The sequence below is a fragment of the Phyllostomus hastatus genome, unplaced genomic scaffold (assembly GCF_019186645.2).
Source record: "Phyllostomus hastatus isolate PE091 unplaced genomic scaffold, TTU_PhHast_1.1 phas_contig_86, whole genome shotgun sequence".
NCBI lineage: Eukaryota > Metazoa > Chordata > Mammalia > Chiroptera > Phyllostomidae > Phyllostomus > Phyllostomus hastatus.
Genome location: NW_025333977.1, coordinates 32584381 through 32599695, shown reverse-complemented (window position 1 = coordinate 32599695; position 15315 = coordinate 32584381). Strand labels below are relative to the sequence as shown.

Here is a 15315-nt window from a genome sequence, read left to right as displayed (position 1 = left end):
TCGGGTCCCCCGGACCGCCCCCCCAGCCCCGCCCCTCTTCGGTGGCCGGTGCCCGCCCCGCCCCCGCCGCGCCCCGCCCGCCGCGCTCTGCCGCAGTCGGGCGCTCATCGTCATTCCGCTCTCGCCGCCGCCGCCGCCGCCGCCGCCGCCGCCCCCGCCCCCCGCGCGCCGCCCCCGCCCGGTCCCCGCCGCCGCCGCCGCCGCCGCCGCCTGCCCAGCGGCCCGGGAGGCGGAGGCGCGGGGGAGGAGGCCCCGCTTGGCCCCGCAGCCCCGGATGCTGCATGACTTCATCCTTCCGCCGGCTCTCCTGGTGAGCTAGGGCCGGTCCGGCAGCCAGCCCGCCGTCCGCGCCCCGCCGCAGTCCCGCGCCCACCCCGCGCCCGCCATGTCCGAGATCCTGCCCTACAGTGAGGACAAGATGGGCCGCTTCGGCGCCGACCCCGAGGGCTCCGACCTCTCCTTCAGCTGTCGCCTCCAAGACACCAACTCCTTCTTTGCGGGCAACCAAGCCAAGCGACCCCCCAAGCTGGGCCAGATCGGCCGAGCCAAGAGAGGTACGCGGCCCGGGCCCGGAGTCGCCGCCTGACCCAGAAACCCTCCGTCGGGCGCCTCCGGGCTGCGGTTCCCCGCCAGCCGGCCGCAGCTCGTGCCGCAGCCCAGTGCAGCCGGGCGCTCGCAGGCTGGGGTTGGTTGGTGGGGGGGGGGGTCCCCACTGCAGTGTTGCTCCCCGCTTCCCCTCTCCCGGGAGCGCGGTGCCCCGGATTCGACGCGCCGCGCCGCGCCTCTGGAAGTGGAGCCCCGGCACCCGGCGAGGGGGAGGGGCCGGCCGGGGCACTCGGGGCCACCTGGAAGTGGGAAAACGCGGGCGACGGGCCGCCCCTTCGGGCTCAAACGCTGAGTCGCTGGATCCCACGGAGGGGCCTGCGGGCGGGGAGGGGTGTCCGATCTGAGAGGGCGGGAGGGCCGGGGGCTCAGATGTGGCGGCCGTTCGAACGGGGAAGGGGATCCGCGCGTGCCAGGCTGGAAGGAGGGTTCGAGAGGCACGCGGGTCGGGCCGGGAAGAGGGTCCGCGTGAGGAAGGGGTCCAGCCGCAGTGAGGGGTGAAGAGGGGGTCCCGAGAGCACGAAGGCTCCTGTTCAGCTCGGGTGCGGGAGAGGCCAGGCGGACGGAGAGGTCGGAGGGCTGCAGCCTGGGGAAGAGGGGGCGTTCCTGCACCGGGAGGGGGTCCGTGAGAGCCGGGTCGGCGGTGGGCCGAGTCGGCAGGAGAGTTCGACTAGGGAGGGCGCGGGGGTCGAGGGGCATCGCCGGGCCGCGGGCAGCACCTGCGCGGGGCGCGGGGGGCGCGGGGCGCATCCTCGCCGCCCCCCGAGGCCGCGCGGCTGACGCGCTTTCTCCCTGCGCAGTGGTGATCGAGGATGACCGGATAGACGACGTGCTGAAGGGGATGGGGGAGAAGCCGCCGTCCGGAGTGTAGACGCGCCGGCTCGGGCGGCGGGCTCCGGGCCCGGCCTCGCAGCGGCCAGGCGCGCGGGCAGGCGATGCGGCTGCCGGCGCCCCCCGCCCCGGCCCAGGCGCCCGCGGGCGGGGGCTGCAGGGCCGCGCCGCCGCCGGGCCAGAGTCGCTGCCTCCGCCGCCAGGCACTCCGGAGCTGTCCGCTTCAGCACCACGGCGGCGGCGGCGGCGGCGGCGGCGGCGGCGGCGCGGACCCGCCCGGAGCCCGCCGCCGCGCTCATGCACTTTAGAACCTCGGGCCGCAGCCCCACCCCGCACACCGGAACGGACAGAGCCCCGCGGCCCAGAGACCCAGCCCCTCCCGCACGGCTCCCTCGCCCCGCCCCTCTCCGGCCGGCCCGGTCGCTAGACCCGGCTCCCAGCCGGCGTCCGACCGTGTGCGGCCGGGGCTGTTTGGCTGCGTATTTGCATGAGCTTCCCACCCACCTCAGCTCGGCCCACCCCTCCAGGCCGCTCCTCACCCCCACCCCTGTCTGGCGTGACCCCGGCCTCAGCCAATTTCTAAGGGACTTCCTCAGCACATTTGTATTTTTATATCCGATTCTTTGTTTACTGGCTCCCCTCATGGTTAGCACCCTTCCCCCTCCGTCTCGTCCTTGCTCTTCTGCGCCTGGCAGGTAGGACGAGTGTTGAGCGTGGGAATGGACAAGCCCCCAACATGGTAACAGACACATGGCCAGTCTGCCCAGGCCTGACCCCAGGCGGCTCTCTGGCAGACCCCTTCCCTCAAGGTATCACCTCCCAAGGGTCCAGGTCTCATTGTACCTTGGACCCCTGCACCCTGCCCCTGGGAACCCGAATGGGGACTGCTCTACACCCTCGGATGACACCTGTGGCCCTAGAGATGTTCTCGACCCAGGGTTGTCCTTTGTAAATGTTCCTTCATCCTCACTGTACCGGGAGTGTGTGAATAAACACAGACCTTCCTGTGTGTGTGTGTGTGTGTGTGTGTGTGTCTGTCCCCTGCTTCGGTTTGCTCAGGAGCCAAGCCAAAGTGGCTCCAATCCCTTTTGGGGAGGAGGTGGGTACTTGAGAATCCCAGGTGCATGTTTCTGGTTGGGAAGTGTTGCCAAGTACAGGCAGGCATCCTTGGGTAAGTATAAAACCAGAGCAGGATAGGTCACTAGAGTTGAGGCTGGAGCTAGGGTCAGAATTGTAAAGCAATCTAGATTCAAAGTCTGCAACCTCCTGTGGATGAACCCAGGTTGAAGGGGGGACAATAACAGGTCCTAGGGATGCAGGCCTCCAGGTCCAGCTGGCATGCAGAGGGGCTGTGGTAGATCAGCATGGTGGGAGATGAGATTGGGGGAGCCCAGGAGGGATCAGAGGAGCCTAAGAAGGAAGCCATAACCCCGGGATTTGGGATGTAATTCAGCCTGGGCTATATTATTTCATGTTGGGTTGCTCCCATCAGCTCTATCTTAGGCATCAGGCCCTTGGGATGTGAGCACCTTGGACATAACCCTAACCCCTGAGTCAGGAATTACAACAACCTGAGGAGTCTAAGGCAGAACAGTAGGGAGGGTTTGAGGACCATTTTCCTGGCCTCACAGCTGAATGGCACTGAGGAAGTCCTCATGATCTGAGTCCTGGAGAAAGCAGGGTGAGGTGGGAGGCCTGGGGGGTGACAGGATCTGGGCTCCCAGGGCCAGCTGGGCCACACTAAGCTCTTCGCCCTTGTGCATGAGGTAGAGGTGGAAGTGGAAACCGCTGCCGTAGGTTGCGTGCCTCAGAGACCAGCCATAACGAGCTTGGGCATAGTGTCTAGTCCGAAAGTGGGGAGCTGCAGAGGTCAGTGAGATGAACCGGCCCCCAGGGACCAGCACTCGGCTCACCTGCAAGGCAGACAGAGAAGCTATTGGTGAGAAGTCCATCTCCAGGTTCTCAAAGGTCAGTATTGCCCCAGATGCCCTCCCAGTTACTACCCTACATCCAGTCTTCCATGGCAAAGGAGTGAGCCCCCTTCTGTGCCCCTGGTCATTCCATGGGGGTCAGGCTGTACTCCAGACAGGAAGGAGCATGGGAGTGATATCAGGTCAGGGGGTACTGTGTCCTGCCAACTGCTCACCCTCCCAGTCTGTTACCTGTCTGAAACTTGGTTGCTACCTCATCCTTATGGCAACCCAGTAGCCAATCATCAGCCTCCGTGAGTCTGGCCACTCCAGCCTCCTATAATCTTGACCCAGCATAACCCTTCTGCAGGTAACCACAGTCCTGAGAGTAGCTGCTCCAAACCATGTGTCCTTCTGGATTCTGAGTTCATCCAATCTCCTGAAACCTCAACCCTTCATCCCCACCTCTTGGTTTGCCCTCCTGTCTTGATGCTCCCTCACCTCACTCAGCACCTGGTCCACAGTGTGGACACCTTCGGAGGATACGGTCCAAGGATCCAGCTCTCCAGCCAACAGGGCATCCAGTGTGCCCTTCTCAAGCACCACATCAAAGGAGCCATCGGGAAAGCCCAGTGCCCGCGCGTCCATGGTCTCCCAGCGCAGCTTGGGTACATGGGCATAGCGAGCCCGCATGGCAGCCACCACTACTGATGAGTAGTCCACACTGGTCACATCAGGGAACCCCCCGAGGAACAGCTCGTAGCTCAGGGCACTGTTCCCGCAGCCTGAGGTGAGAAAAGGCGGGTGGCAAAAGGGCTAGGTTAGCTTTGGCTCTCCCCTCCCAATTATCCACCCACTCTTGGCCAATTTTCTCTCAGCCCAAACCTTCCCGTACTGAGGGAGAAGCAGCATAGTCCAGAAAAAAGCAGGAGGCTTGCAGTCATACAGGTGTGGGCACGTATCCTGGCTCTATCATTCCTAGCTGTGTGGAAGTAGGAACTTGCATTTCCTATTCAGAAAAATGAAGATAACAAGACAGCCTACATGCAGGATGTGCTCACTGAATTTAAGAACTAATACAGCTGGAAAGCAGCCGAAGCTCTGAATGCAGGAGCTCAAAAACCTGGGTTCTGACATTCCCAGTCACACTGCCTTGGCAAGTCACTCAACACAGAGCCTCGGTTTTCTCAGTGCAGAATGGGATAATATTGGCATCATTGAGATCATAACATTATTAGGATATTATTAGTATTTTCCTAATACCTTACCTCTCAGAGAACCTCTGGGAAGGCTCATTAGGGGTTATCTTACTTTTGGCTTCCAAGGCAGAGTTAACAAGGGAAGGGGAACTAGGTGCGGACACAGTGCAGCTGATCTCTTCTAATTCTTTTATGTACTGAGCACCACGTATTGGGCTCTACTGATGAGTAAGAGTCCCTGACCCTAAGGAGCTTGTACTTTGGTGGGAGGAACAGATGTGTAATCAGGCCAACTGCCACATACTGGGGGGCAGGCTGCAGGAACACATAGGAGGATCCCTGTCCCCACCCAGGTGGGGTGGGCAAGGGTTTCAGGGAAGCTGACAACCAGTCAGTCTTGAAGAATCGTAACACTGGTGGGAAATGCCTGGAAAGCAGTCCCAAAGAGAGCTGGGTCAGGCGAAAGAATGGGTGGAGGTTAGAGGGGTGGATGTGGATCTGCAGTCCAGACGGCACGACTTCCTTCAAAGATTGTTGGTGTCTTCTGGGTCCTCTTATGGTCAGTCTCAGCCTGAAAACAGGGCTGGATGATGGCTTTTGGTGGGCCCCCGTGGGGATGCCCAGCTCTTGGGATTAGATTGCTTTTAATCTCCATTTTTGTCCTGAAGAGAATTACAGGATCAGCTGTTGGGATTGCCCTGATCTAGCAGGGCTTGGTACCGGGTCAGGGCACCCAGAGGATGCTGGCTGGTCCTCAACTGCTCCTTCCTGTGAACCACATCTTGCCCGAGAAAACACAATGCATGCTTTCTACAGCAAGCTCTGGTAGATACACCACATGGGATGGGAGGTGAGGGTGGCTGAACAAGAGACCCTAACTCAGTTCAGGCTGAAATCCCACTGGGTTCTCTGACCCACAATCCCTTTACCACCCTATACCTGACCTCACGCCCGCAGAGCTCTGCCCAACAGCAGACAGCTTTCCTTTATTCCACTTGGTAAAGGAGTGGCATCTTCTAAGAGGAATTCACCAAAGATGAAGGATGAACAAAATCTGATCACAGGGACAGTCATGCTTATAAAGTAGTGATTTCTGATCCTGCTGCCTCAGTGATTTGGGGCTAGCAACTAAGATGAGGCTTGGGAAGGCCCCCACACCCCTGGGTGGAGCCTTGGGAAAGCAGAGCCCCAGAAAACTGAGGTGGACCCAAGAACCCGTCATATGGGAGTCCAGAGCTATGTGGATGCTGTCCCAACACCAAAAGACTGAGGTGTAAGCCACAATACCAATTCACAAATAGTAATTTATAACAAGGAAAAATAGCCACCATGGGGACTTGACAGGCAATCCTCTGGTCAGTCTCTTCTCTCTACACAGGAAATACAAACTGCAGCCAAATTATGATCAGAAGATTCCTGCAGAGCATGAAGTCAAGCAAGGAGAATCAGAGACACATTATGATGGCAGAGCTGGGACAGCCATATGTATTCCTCTGCTATGAAGACATTCCAGCCACAGGGACCAGACACACAGTCCTCAGGCAGGGCACCCTCTGTTCTCTGAACAGCCTGTGATAAACTGCCCCTGTAAGTCCCATTTTCAGTGATAATGATCACTAGCAGTCATTGCACACTGGGTTCTAGGCTATGCATTCCTGAGAATGATCTCAACTTATTTTCAAAGTACCTTTGTATAGAAGGTAACTGTTTTTATCATTACCATTTTCTAGATGGGAAAACTGAGGCTGTCCAAAGTATATAAGAAATTTGCTCAAGGTTACAGAGTCCAGTGGTAGAGTCAGAATTTGGATCCAGGCCTGTCTCATGCCAGAACCAGAGCTCTTAAACCACTATGCAAAACTGTCTCCGAGTTTTCACTCACCTTCAGCTGTGACACTCCATCGCCAGTCATTTTACTGACTTTAGCAGAGTTCTAAATGCCTCTCTGCGCCCATATGTATGGTGCAGCAGGAGAAATAGAAGCTCTGGAGTCAGATGGCATCCTTACTTCACACCTTACTTGCTACATGACAGTACTGGACACTGTCACTGCTCCGACCTGATGCCCTCGGAGTGTCACTAAGTTTTAGTGTGTATTTGCTTCTGACAGACTGCATCTGGGACTCTTCAGGCTGAAACTACCTTCAGGGAAATTAAATTTTGCCTGTTATCATGATCCTGCTTGACCTTTTCCCTTCCCTTCCTCTCACTCTCTTATCAATTTCATCTGGGAGCACATCCCTAACAAAAGACTGGGATGTGATCTTAGAATTTGCTTCTGGCCCCAACCTCATACAATGATCTGGAGCAGGGGTTACCAAATTCAGCTTGCTGTCTGTTTTGGAAAATGAAGTTCTACTGGAACACAGCAACTCTCACTCACTTTTGTACTGTCTGTGGCTGCTTTTCCACTACAAAAGTAGTACTGACTAGTTGTGACAGAAACTGACCAGCCCACAAAGCTCAAAATATTTACTCTTTGGCCATTTTCAGAAATAGTTCTGACCCCTGATGTAGAGTAAGTCTAGTAATACTTATTACTCACCTCTCAGGGTTGTCATGAAAATTAAGTAAGTTGGAAAGGGCCCAGCACATCCTCCAGCGCCTAGCAGGTGCTCCGCTTGTTTGTTGAGGTGGAATGTAACACAGGATACTGCCCAAACTGTGAGTCCTCTTTTTAGATCTTGGGAATAGTGCCTGGAAGTTTTCCTTTTTTATTTTTAGACTTTTCTACCCTCTCTTCAGAAAAGGATACCTCCCAGTCTAGGAGATTTTAAAGCAGTATTACTCTGCTAATCACCAACATGAGAATCACCCGTGAGCTTGTTCAAACTACAGACTCCTAGCACCTACTTTAGACTGTCCCTGGAATTATAATCTCAGGGTGGAGTCCAGCTTTCCAGATGATTTCAATATATACTAAAGCTTAAAAAAACTTACATCTATGGTAAATCTATAAATAAATGCAATGGCTTAAAAGCAAAAAATTCAACAATTTTTGCCTCTAAGGGGAAGTGGTTTGGGAGGACTACACCAAAACCCTTGAATATACATGAGGCTTTTGATTTTGCCAAGCATTGTTTTAGGTATCTTTCATATTCACTCAACCATCTTAAAAAACCCAATAAATAAGTAATCTTATTTTTTAAGGGTGCGAAAATGGAGGCAGGGAAATGTAAGTATTTTGTCCAGGATTATATTGCTGATTCCATGCTTTTGCCCATTATTTTACAGCTAAGATTCCAACATAATGAGCTGCCTCCAGGATCCAAGTTCTTAAGCACTTGGTTATACTTCCTTCCTTTCTTTTTTAAAAATAGTTTTTAATTTATTAGTTTAGAGAGAGGGGAAGGGAAGGAGAGAAGGAAATATCAATGTGTGATTGAGTCTTGCCCGCCCCCTACTGGGGACATGGCCCGCAACCCAGGCATGTGCCCTAGACTGGGAATCAACAGTTGACCCTTCAGCTTGCAGAGCCACACTGAATCCACTGAGCTACATCAGCCAGAACTATATTTCCTTTCTCATTCTAGGAATGTTCTTTTTCAAACTGAGTATGGTATACACATACATATTAGATTTATTATTTACACCTTTTTAATATTGTATTACAGATGTCTTATATATGAAATATTGCATTTAAACATATACATGCTCTTACAAATACCAAAATATATAAAAACTATAATCGGAAGGAAACCCGTTGCTCAAACTTCTCTAGAGCCCCGAAGGCTAGGAGTGGGAGAGAACCCAGTGGGACTGCTGGACCTCTTGCATCCCATTACCTGTTCCTCTTGAGCAGCGATTTTCAACTGGTGTACCACAAGAATTTAAAAAATATGTGATACCTGACTATTTAGTCGAGGGCACTGACCCTTTTTTCCCTTACTGTCAAATACAAAAATTTGATAGCCAACACAAGAGCCTTCCGGTGTGAATGAATAAAAAATATACTTTTTTTGTAAAAAAAATATGTAATATTTTTTGGTGTGCCTCGGAATTTTAGTAATTAGTTTATGTGTGCCAGGAGATGAAAAAGGTTGAAAATCGCTGCTCGTGGAATCTCACCAATCACGGCCGCAATATCCTCTCTGACCTCAGAGGGCGCTGTCCTCACCCTCACTGCACACAAGGCATAGGACCAAGTTTTAGATTTTGGAAAATGATAACTAGGTAACAATAGCTCCCAGTGCCCATCGGCCCAAACAGAAAAGTGGTAGGCATTGTGCTCCAGCTTCCGGCATTGTGCTCCAGGTGCCTGCGTGTGCCTAATCCGAACGGAGTTCGCAGTTCCATTTCTAACCGTGAATCCGACGCTCAGAACGGATTCAGGACTTGTCCTAAGTCGCAGAGCCAACTAGCGCTGGAACTTGAACTAGATCCTCTGAGCTCTCCAGTGTTCGGGGCTGCCAGTCGCGGGAGGGTCCCGAACGGGGCTCTGGGTCACCTACCCCGCTCAGATTCAGAGAGACCGTTTTCCTCGGGAGGTTTGGGGTGGATAGAAAACTGAGACTCTCTTGGGTACTGTTTGCCCCGGCTAAATACTGCCCGGATTCTGAAGGTACTGGATCTTGGCTCCTGACTGGGGCGTCCTCAGAGAGGGGCAGACTGACGCGAGGAAAGCGAACAGAGAGAGCCGAGGCGGGGCCGGACCAGGAAGCTCCACCTGAGCTGGGCAGCGCCAGGAATACCCACCTAGCACGAGGATACGGTCCTCCGGCCGCAGCTCGGGCTCCAGCAGGGCTCGGAAAGAGGCAAAGTCCCCGAACCACTCGTAGGGGGCAGAGTCCACCGAGCCCCGGTAGCGCTTGTCCCAGTACTGAACCTCTCGGTACTCGTAGTTTCGTTCCGGTAACTCTGGCAGGGACTCGGGGGACCTGGAAGAGGCCATGCTTGCTGCAGTCGGGCCTGTAGGGAAGTCGGCGGGCCTGTTTAGGTGGGGCTTGGTTCCCTGGTGTAGCCAGTCGGAATGGTGGAATATGGCAGGAGGCGTGGCCTTTGTGTCTCCACCCCCAAATGCGGTTGCCCAACATAAACACGTGGAACTTCCGTCCTCGGCTAAGCGCTCTTTGAAGAAGCCTCCGGCTGGGGAAGTTATGTTGTCCAGACTCTGAATCCTCCTGCTGCACTTCTCACTACCTTCTGAGAACCACTTCATAGTGTGATACTTGGGTTTATCACTGCTCCCTCTCATGTTTTCAATTTGAACTGCTCCTTCCATTAGATCCGAAAGACCCGTCTCCCCAGTTTTGAGCATTTGGAAGGCTCTGAGGGGTGGCGGGAGAGACGCAGACACAGGTCTTGCCCTCCAGGAGCGACCAGCATGAACACATATTCTCAATACAGGCGAACTGTTACGCTTGGCTGGAACGCGTGGTAAGGACGCGGGCAGAAACGTTGCTTTTCTGGGCAAACGTACGATCCATCTTTAAAGTATATACTGAGGAGTAAGACCATTTCTGCTCCTAGGGAGAGTGCAGTCCGTCAGGAGATACCGATTCATAAGAAGTCAATTTTAGTTTGGTAAATAACTCTGGAAAAGAGTCAACGCTCAGTGCGTTAGGACAACAGGCGCGCGGAGCGGAACCTAAGTGCCAAAGGGTCCGGTTTCCAGAGCGGCAGACCCACAGAAGTGGTACACCGTCAAGATGGCGGCGGGTGTGCGGAAACGCGCCCGGGCAGGACCCGCATCCCGGGTGGCGGGGCGCTGCGGGCAGTGGCTGCGCCGCGCCTGGCAAGAGCGACGTCTGTTGCTCCTGGAGCCGCGCTACACGCTGCTGGTGGCTGCCTGCCTCTGCCTGGCGGAGGTGGGCATCACCTTCTGGGTCATTCACAGGGTGGCATGTGAGTGCGCCGAGGGGGAGGGGAGGAGAGGGGAGCGGAGAAGGCGGGAGGGAGGTAGAATCGAACTCCTCACTTAAACCGGGACTCGGATTCGTAGCTCAAACCCAGACCCAGGTCCACTTAGTCATCAATTACAGACCCGTACCTTTTACCCCAAATTCCAAGCCTACTCCACAGAAAACCAAACCTGATCCTAATCCCTCCCCCATGACGGAAGGAGCAATCCTAGAGATTGGTCCTCCACCCTGAATGTACAACTTGCTGGGTCAAGAAAGTAAACCAGCCTGGAAGGCAGAAAACCTCAGTCCAAGTTAATGTACTGCTGCTACTGCTTGTCTCTGTGTCTTCCCCAGCTGGGTCTAATCTGCCCAATTCTGAGGTCTTTTTTAGCGCTGGAACATAGACCTTAAGTGAAGGTAGCACTAAGAAGTGAGACTGAAGAAGTTGAGAGACCAGATCATAAAGGAGTCTAAACTGTGTTAAGGACATAGTTAGCATGGTAGTTAATAATCTAGGATCCTATAAACTCCAGTTTCAACTCTACCCTTCCATCTCACTGATCTTTAGCTAGTCACTTAACCTCAGTAATTCATAGGTTACTCATCTAAAAAGGGGAATAATAGAGGTTGATCTTTATTTTAAGAACCTTAGGAATCTTTGAAGGGTTTTAAGCAGAGAGACATGATATGATTTCTATTACAGGAAGAGCTCCTGGTTGCAGGGTGGCAAATATATCGTGGTGGGGTGAAAGTGGAAGCTAGGAGCCCTAATTAGGAAGCTATTGCATGATTGAGGGTACAGGTTATGTTAGGCCCAAATATGCATATGTAACAGTAGAGAAGGATGAGACAGTAGATGTATGTAGAATGAAGAATAGACAGGACATGGTAAGTGGGGTTTAGAAATGAAAGAGGAGGAAGTTTCAGGGTTTGTGACCTGGGCAGCTGGGCGGTTGATGGTGCCATTCATAGAATCCAGGAAGGAGAGCAGGTTTGGACTGGAAGATTATAAGTTCAATCACAGACATGTTGAGTTTGAGGTGCCTGTGTTCACCCAAAGAATGTCAGGTATACATTTAGGTCAGAGGTTGTGATAGAAGTTCTGAGAATGAACTGGAATTCTGTGCTTTAATGGGCTGGAGGTCTCAGGAGCAGACAAGTTCTGGACTTGGAAGTAACCACACCATTTTTTCCTTTTCCAGATACAGAGATTGACTGGAAGGCCTACATGGCTGAGGTAGAGGGCGTCATCAATGGCACCTATGACTATACCCAGTTGCAGGGTGACACTGGACCTCTGGTGTGAGTGGAGATAGGCGGTTCAGCGAGGGTGTGAGGGGCTGACTAGATACCAGGCTGGATATCCTCACCCAGACTCACTTCCCTCTCATCTTTCAGGTACCCAGCTGGCTTTGTGTACATCTTTATGGGGCTGTACTATGTCACTGGCCAGGGCACTGATATCCGCATGGCCCAGCATATCTTTGCTGTGCTCTACCTGGTCACCCTGCTGCTTGTCTTTTTGATCTACCACCAGACCTGCAAGGCGAGTCCACAATACCAGGACCTGGGTCCCCAACCTGGGAGGGTTACAGTGTGGTGATGGCTCTGGGTTGGTGAGCTGACCTTCCCTACTTTGCCCACCTTGTAGGTACCTCCCTTCGTCTTTTTCTTCATGTGCTGTGCCTCTTACCGTGTCCACTCCATCTTCGTGTTGCGGCTCTTCAATGACCCAGTGGCTATGGCACTGCTCTTCCTCAGTATCAACCTTTTGCTGGCCCAGCGCTGGGGCTGGGGTTGCTGCTGTTTCAGGTCAACATCCCACCCACCTGGTCCCCTTTGTTACTTTTTGTATTTCCACCACTTTCTTCCCAATTTTCTGCAGCAGAGGGAGTAAGGAAGTGGCCAGACAATATAGATCGGTCAGGGCCCTGATAGGTGAATCCAGGATCTGTAGAAAGTCTCCACCCCAACCCACAGCATACACATTCCCTCTTCCCATCCTTTTTTCCTTCCAGACAGCATCTGTTGTTGGCGTTGGTCATTGAACATTCTTAATACTCGGTATATATTTGCTTGCTCAGTCTGGGCATAGAAACTGGGTGTCTACTCCCTATTCCCCTACCCCCTCCCAGGCTACCTTACCTTTCCTCTAGCAGTTCTGAGTGTTGGCCCTATCCTGGAGCTTGGTGGTGGAGGGGAGGGGTTGCTATGATGGTGGTGGGGGGTGCATCTTTGGGTGGGATGCATGGCCCTGGAGCTGATCTCCACCCTTCTTCTTTTCTGCCCGCCCTAGCCTGGCAGTGTCTGTGAAGATGAACGTGCTCCTCTTTGCCCCTGGGTTACTGTTCCTTCTCCTCACACAATTTGGCCTCCGTGGGGCCCTCCCCAAGTTGGGCATCTGTGCTGTCCTACAGGTACTCCTACCTTACCCCTTCCCCTTTTTAATGAAGGGGAGGCCACTCTGTCTGGCCTCCTTCCCACCTTGAGACTTCCTCAAAGCCAAGAGACAACGGTTTTGGAGTTGATTCTGGGCTGGGCAGGCACTACTTCTCTGGGCTTTGGTTTCTTTAGCTGTAAGATAAGGAGGTTGAACTAGATGGTCTCTTAGGGCCTTTCTAGCTCCACCCATGTATGACTTAAAGCACTGTTATTACCAGCGTCCTCAGCTTCTTTGGCCCCAAACTTTGGCAGGGGAGAGAGGGAGGCTGGCTTTTTTGCTATGCTTAATGGGATTTAAGGAACCTCTGAGACTTCTGCCCTGTTCCCACTCCCTTGATCAACATGAGGCTGGAGGTGAGCCTGGGCAGCTCTGCTGACATCACACCTGTCCTCAGGTGGTGCTGGGGCTGCCCTTCCTGCTGGAGAACCCCATCGGTTACCTGTCCCGCTCCTTTGACCTTGGCCGCCAGTTTCTCTTCCGCTGGACAGTAAACTGGCGCTTCCTCCCCGAGACCCTGTTCCTGCATCGTGCCTTCCACCTGGCACTGTTAACCACCCACCTCACCTTGCTCTTGCTCTTTGTTCTGTGCAGGTGGCACAGGTGAGAAAGGGGAGCAGTGCCACCGGCACAGTTGGGGGAGGAGTGATGGGCCTGGGCCTTAGGGCTGCTGGGGGAAGATGTTGAGCTCATGGAGGTGAGTTTAGAGCTTGTCCCATGACAGGGGCTTGATGAATGTCTGAATGGCTTCTCCCCAGGACGGGAGAAAGTATCCTGTCGCTGCTGAAGGATCCCTCCAAAAGGAAGGTTCCACCCCAGCCCCTCACACCCAACCATATCCTTTAAGTCATGGGAAGGTAAGTCTTGCCATCTCCAGGTGCAGATGGGGTCCCTGGTCAGGTAGCCCTGGATGGCTGGTGACATGGAGAGAAAAAGAGGCACTCGTGATAGCTGCAGGGCCCATGCTTAGAGCTCCTACTCTGTACCAAACACTGTCCTGAGTATTTACATACTTAAACATATTTATTCTTAATTTTAAATATTAATGAGTGATTATGAGTGCTCGTCCTCTGCCTGGTGCTATACTGAGAGGTTTTTTTTTAAAGATTTTATATATTTCTTTTTTAGAGAGGGGAAGGGCAAAAGAGAGGAAAACATCAATGTGTGGTTGTCTCTTGCAAGCCCCACACTGCAGCCCAGGCATGTTCCCTAGACTGGGAATTGAACCTTTGACCCTTTGATTTGCAGGCCAGCACTCACTGAGCCACACCAGCCAGGGCTATATACACTGTAACATTTAAAGCTCACAGGACACCCTGATATAGGGAGGTATTTTTATTATCCTTATTTACAAATGGCAAAATTAGGGCTTTAAGAGGTTAATTTAGTAAGCTAGGAAGGGACGGACTCACTTGGCCTTATGGCCCTAGGTATTACTATCTCCACCTTAGACTGAGGAGTAGGTACAGAGAGCTTAAGAAAGTTGCCCAAAGATATGCATCTGGGAATGGTAGAACAAGGGGCCTATCTGACCCCAAAACTTTTTACCCTTCTTCTTTGGAACCTCCCTGCCTGCCCCCACCCCACCCCCAACTCCTGCCCCTTCAGCTCCTGCCCTTGGCCTTGACTACTGCATACAGATCGTTTCTACCCTCTTCACCTCCAACTTCATTGGCATTTGCTTTAGCCGTTCTCTCCACTACCAGTTCTACGTTTGGTATTTCCACACACTGCCCTACCTCCTGTGGGCCACACCTGCACGCTGGCTCACACACCTGCTCAGGTACTGGGTGGGACGACCCGGGGGAGGGGAAGGGTCAGTAAGCTCCTCCCCCCAAGGCCATGACCACGGAGGGGCTGGAGTGAGCTTCAGGGCTGGGGCCTAGAAACTGGACAAAACCTGGAGCATATTTCTCATCTCCAGGTTGCTGGTGCTGGGGCTTATTGAGCTGTCCTGGAACACGTACCCGTCCACGTCCTACAGCTCTGCTGCCCTGCACATATGCCACGCTGTCATCCTGCTGCAGCTCTGGCTGGGCCCCCAGCCCTTCCCCAAGAGCATCCCACACAGCAAGAAAGCCCACTGAAATCTATCTCTTCCCCATTCTTGGACCCTGGGTGTGGATGGACTCTGTGTGCTTCCCAATAAACCTTACCAAGTCCACTTCTGTGCAGCCTACATGGAGGTGCCTAGACCAGGTTGTGAGGGGCATGCACGTGGAAGATAACTCATTCAGACAGTTTTAAGAGGCACTTTATTGCGTAGGGTTTGGAGTCTGTGGCTCTCTCCCTTTCACTGCACTGTACAGAGCTCAGGGGGAAGGAGTGGGAGAGAGCACAAGCAGGCACTTTCTGTGGGGGCAAGAGGATCCTAGGAAGGGGACGAGAAGCAGTTGGGGGCAGGCTGCCACCCACCTACCCCCTCCCAGCACCAGGAGGCCAGCCCCGGTGGCAGTGACTTGAGTCTGCTGGGGGGCACCAGCCCCAGC

The 15315-nt window shown here is 53.7% G+C and overlaps 3 protein-coding genes across 4 annotated transcripts in view; 2 read left to right on the top strand and 1 right to left on the bottom strand.

Moving 5' to 3' along the window:
* LOC123826979 (endothelin-converting enzyme 2) overlaps positions 1–9490 on the bottom strand; it is a 30917-nt gene extending 21427 nt beyond the window's left edge. Inside the window, exons 1-3 of one of the 2 annotated variants that reach the window (XM_045851189.1) lie at positions 9239–9490; positions 3846–4129; positions 2041–3347 (exon numbers count right to left, since the gene is read on the bottom strand). In XM_045851189.1, coding sequence (XP_045707145.1) covers positions 3060–3347; positions 3846–4129; positions 9239–9434 — 768 coding nt within the window. In that variant the 5' untranslated portion in view covers positions 9435–9490 and the 3' untranslated portion in view covers positions 2041–3059. Of the gene's footprint in view, positions 1–2040; positions 3348–3845; positions 4130–9238 lie in introns of those variants that run through there. The other variant, XM_045851190.1, reaches the window with a different exon arrangement.
* CAMK2N2 (calcium/calmodulin dependent protein kinase II inhibitor 2) lies at positions 237–1892 on the top strand. The gene is made up of 2 exons (XM_045851191.1): positions 237–554; positions 1404–1892. Exons 1-2 carry the CDS (start codon positions 386–388, stop codon positions 1472–1474), a joined length of 240 nt encoding a protein of 79 aa, XP_045707147.1. The 5' UTR covers positions 237–385; the 3' UTR covers positions 1475–1892.
* A 690-nt stretch (positions 9491–10180) lies between the features above and the next one.
* Positions 10181–15049, top strand: ALG3 (ALG3 alpha-1,3- mannosyltransferase). The gene is made up of 9 exons (XM_045851766.1): positions 10181–10387; positions 11589–11688; positions 11785–11932; positions 12038–12198; positions 12683–12803; positions 13224–13429; positions 13585–13661; positions 14465–14609; positions 14751–15049. Exons 1-9 carry the CDS (start codon positions 10192–10194, stop codon positions 14911–14913), a joined length of 1317 nt encoding a protein of 438 aa, XP_045707722.1. The 5' UTR covers positions 10181–10191; the 3' UTR covers positions 14914–15049.
* The last annotated feature ends 266 nt before the right edge of the window (positions 15050–15315 follow it).